The 4092-nt window shown below is 38.0% G+C and overlaps 1 protein-coding gene across 1 annotated transcript; it reads left to right on the forward strand.

The window, feature by feature from the left end:
* Positions 1-1566: 1566 nt before the first annotated feature.
* On the forward strand, positions 1567-3634 carry LOC129300371 (uncharacterized). Its single transcript, XM_054938936.1, has 5 exons — positions 1567-1688; positions 1814-1974; positions 2070-2166; positions 2442-2639; positions 2837-3634. The coding sequence occupies exons 1-5, from the start codon at positions 1610-1612 to the stop codon at positions 3124-3126; spliced, it is 825 nt and encodes a 274-aa protein (XP_054794911.1). The 5' UTR covers positions 1567-1609; the 3' UTR covers positions 3127-3634.
* Positions 3635-4092: the final 458 nt, after the last annotated feature.

Here is a 4092-nt window from a genome sequence, read left to right on the forward strand (position 1 = left end):
AAAAAAATAAATTCTTTGTCCCTTCCTAATTGAAAAACTAACTTGCCCTTAGGAACATTAATTAAAGCATCCCCAGTAGTGAAAAATGATCTGCCTAAGATGAAGGGCACATCCTCCTCATCTTCTAAGTCTAACACTAGGAAGTCAGCGGGTAAATAAAGCTTACCAACTTTTACCAGAAGATCCTCCACAATACCACATGGGTATCTCAACGATCTATTTACCATCTGCAAGTGGTGTTGGTTGTTTTCATGTTGTTGATCCTAAGCTTCCTGCATACAAATAAAGGCATAAGATTAATGTAAGCTCCTAAATCACATAAGCATTTATCAATATTTAAATTACCAATAACACAAGAGATAGAGAAAATCCCTGAATCTTGAAGCTTAGGTGGTAGCTTTCGTTGCACGATGGCATTGTACTCTTTCGTAAGAGCTATGGTGGCAAATTTCTCCAGCCACTTTTTATTCAAGACAAGCGCTTTCACGTACTTATCATTCGTCTGCATCTTAGCCAGTGCCTCTACAAAAGGGATATTTACTTGAAGCACTAACCAGCTTTTTTTGCTTTTCCTCATCTGCGACTAGACATAACCAAAGGCGTGATTCTTCATCCTTTGGTGCGTTTTAGGTACTTTTTGGCTCCCTTTCTCTACAAAACACATACAATACTCAATGAGGCAATATATTCTGTTTTCCAGTTATTTTTATGCCATAATTACTTCAAATTTAGAGCTAAAACAAAATAAAAGCAGCATATAAAATGTACCTATCACACACTAGGCACTAGCTTCCATAGGTTGTGCATTAGAAGATTACACACACACACACATGTTGGGTGAATAAAATTCCATATGATTGTCCCATGCATCTAATTCCAAACCCTGACTACGATCAAAAAGCCGGTCCCAACTCCCAAAACACCAAACCCATGATTCCTTTGTTCTTGTTAATTCTTCACCAATCTATTTCACCTGGACCCACTCATCAAAATGCCATATGGTGGAACCCTCTTCCTTTGGTTGCAAAATGATGCCCATCCATGCATGATGATTCCTCACTTGCGGCAATATATTACTGACATGACCCCACGACTACTTCAGAAAATGTGCCTCACAAAATTCAAAAGCAAAAGTCCCTAAAGAGAAACGGTTGGTAACCACCACCAAGAGAAACAACAAAAGGAAAAGCTGAAATTTGAAACGTCTCTTTGGAGGCATATTGTCTTTGCCTTGCACTCACACTCTTTCCTTTATTACCTGTAACAACAGCAGCAGCAGCATTATACCATCCATATATTTTCTAATTATTTAGCCCCCACATGTAAACCAGAGAAATTTATTGATTTCTACCATTTGGGGAAAAAAAAAAGTTGAACACAGTTTCAGAATCCCAAGAAACATGATCCACTTTTCTTTAATTTTTCCTCCTTGCCCCTTGACTGAGTTCTACTATTGTTGCTTCTGAAATACTCTATTTTTCTCTTTTCCTTTCTGCTTTAATTCACAACTTGTCCATAAATAGACCTGCGCCCATTTCTCATCACTGGTAAGCACACTAAGCCATGCACCAAAAGAAAAAAAAAAAAAAAACAAACGAACAAATCCAATATGAGTGAGCTCTTCCATGAATGTTCCTTAGGTTGGGATTATCAAAATCTTGGAGTTCTCAACACTGAAATGCCTTTAGGTACAACTTTTGTTCCCCCCTTTATATCCTTCTGTTCTGGTCTCTATACACTATCATGCTTCTCGGGTAACGCGATATTAATGCTTATATTATCATTACCGTGATGACTGATATTCAATTTGCAGTCATGGCTGAGAACAATGTTGCGCCATGTTTCTCACCTCTAGAGTCTGATTTCTCATCGGGGTATTTGGAAGACGCTTTGATTGAATTTACTTCCAAACGTCGACGGTTGCTGCCTCATACGGATGAACAAAGCGTGAATGTCGACATTGATCTTCAAAAGGTAGATCTCCTCCTCTCTGAACATTCTTTCTAGTTCGAATCACTTCATTTCTCAATTGTTCTTTAAATGGTAATAAACCAGTCTATTCTCCCCAGAACTTTTGGAACTTCGAGCCCATATGGCACCAACCAGCAGAGAAGTTCTATTGTATTACCATGAACCAGATAGAAAGCAACGTCAGGGAATTTTCAGGTATCCATGCCTGATTTCTTCAAGCATTCGTGAACTGTTGGTTTCAAATTAAAACACAGCTATGCTGCATTCAAAATATTCTAAAGTGCTTTTACTGTTGTAGTTAATCATATTGAGGACCGAAAGCATAATTATAAGCGAAAAGAAAAGAATGAATGACGAATATTGAATCATATTTGCCATTGCTGTGATATGATTTCTCCTTTTGTTCGTTTTGCTGCTGCTGCTGGTATGCCACTTTGAGATGCTCAATTATTATTCCTGCTTATTTCTAGATGAGCCCATAAGCACGTCCATGAGCAGAATCACAGAGGAATCGAACATTCAGGCAATGTCAAAAGGACAAGAAAAGACAGCATTATCAGCCAATGAATCTCCTGATTCATCCTCATCTTCCTACAAAATCCCAGTTACATCCACAACCACAGAGGAGGAGAACTTATTCTGCACAGACCCCACAACAACCTCAGCAGGTACACACACACACACACACTCTCTCTCTCTCTCTCTCTCTCACTCCAATTATTGAGGTATTAACTGTTAAGGCGAACATTGTTTCTTACGAAGGAAAAAACTTAGATACAGAGAGGGTCTGGCAAAAAATTAATGAACTTTAGCCTAATCTGACCATGCATTACTGTGCATGAATTTGTGTGTAATTTATATAAAGGAAGTAGCAGTGAGAAGAGGAGGAAGAGGGTGATAACAAGAGTAGTGTATCCATTTGCAATGGTGAAACCAGGAGGGATCAGAGAAGGAGAAGTGACATTGAATGACATAAATGAGAGGATCCTGATGCCTCCGACTAGGCCAGTGAGGCACCCTGTCGGCGACTTTGCGAGCCGGCCATGCTTATCAGCCACCGGTGCAGGCCTCTCAGGCAAAGCAGTGGTGGCCCTTACTAGGATTCACACTCAAGGAAGAAGAGGCACCATCACTATTATCAGAACCAAGGGTTGATCACAACAATTCCTTGCGCTGGAAATGAAGCAGCTTTTTGGCTCTCACACACACAACGACGCATGAGTTTTTATTTTTTTTTAGATCTTCCAATTGTATAGATATATAGTAAGCCATATATAATGATATGTGTGCCTTGAGTAAGTTTTGAAGGCGTTTCTGTGAGATTGAATTGAGGTCCAACAGGAAAAGTTATCGGAGTTGAATTGATGATGAGAAGAAAGAAAAAGATAAAAGGAGCATGAAGGAAAAGAAGAAGGAGGAGGAAATAGCTCAAAAGACGGGTCTCTAGAGGATTGAGGTTGTCTTTAATTTGTTTAGACTTTGGGTCTTTATGGCAAAGACAAATTAGAAGAGATGGCACTCTTTATTCTGCAAAAATGACTCTCTTTTTTGGTCCTTCGTTGAGAACTTAGATGAGGGATCTAGAGATATGTTGGTCGGTTGAGGAAAAACCTTATGTCATGTTTGAATTTGCAACGAAGTGCTTGCATTCTATTCAGATACAGATCAGATTGCTTACAATTTTTTTGGGGGTAAAATTAAAGCAAAGGAAAAAGAGAGAGAGAGAGAGAGAGAGAGAGAGTAAACATCTGTCCTCTCCTGTCTTTGGCATTTCAAATAATTGATGGAGGGTAGAAATTAAATATCATGATATAATAATAAAGAACGATACAGGGAGACAGTAAAATACAATACATGCATGGTTAGAAATTAAATTAAATTAATTTTTTCACAAAAAAAAAGAGAATTCAACTCATTTCTCAAACTTCTTAAAGATAAAAGCATTAATGAGGTAGGAGAAATAAAAGATTTAAATACATTCTTGATAAAATTTCAATCCAAATAAACTTGAAGGGCGGCTTACTATAAAATTATAATTGTGGATAGTGTATTAATATTACACGTAAGATCTAAACTTCTTTTCTTCTTCTAGGGGTAAGAATAGCGTTAATTAGCAGTATA

This window comes from Prosopis cineraria, unplaced genomic scaffold, assembly GCF_029017545.1.
Source record: "Prosopis cineraria cultivar Desert tree isolate PC_DT_omini unplaced genomic scaffold, ASM2901754v1 PC1557, whole genome shotgun sequence".
Taxonomy (NCBI): domain Eukaryota; kingdom Viridiplantae; phylum Streptophyta; class Magnoliopsida; order Fabales; family Fabaceae; genus Prosopis; species Prosopis cineraria.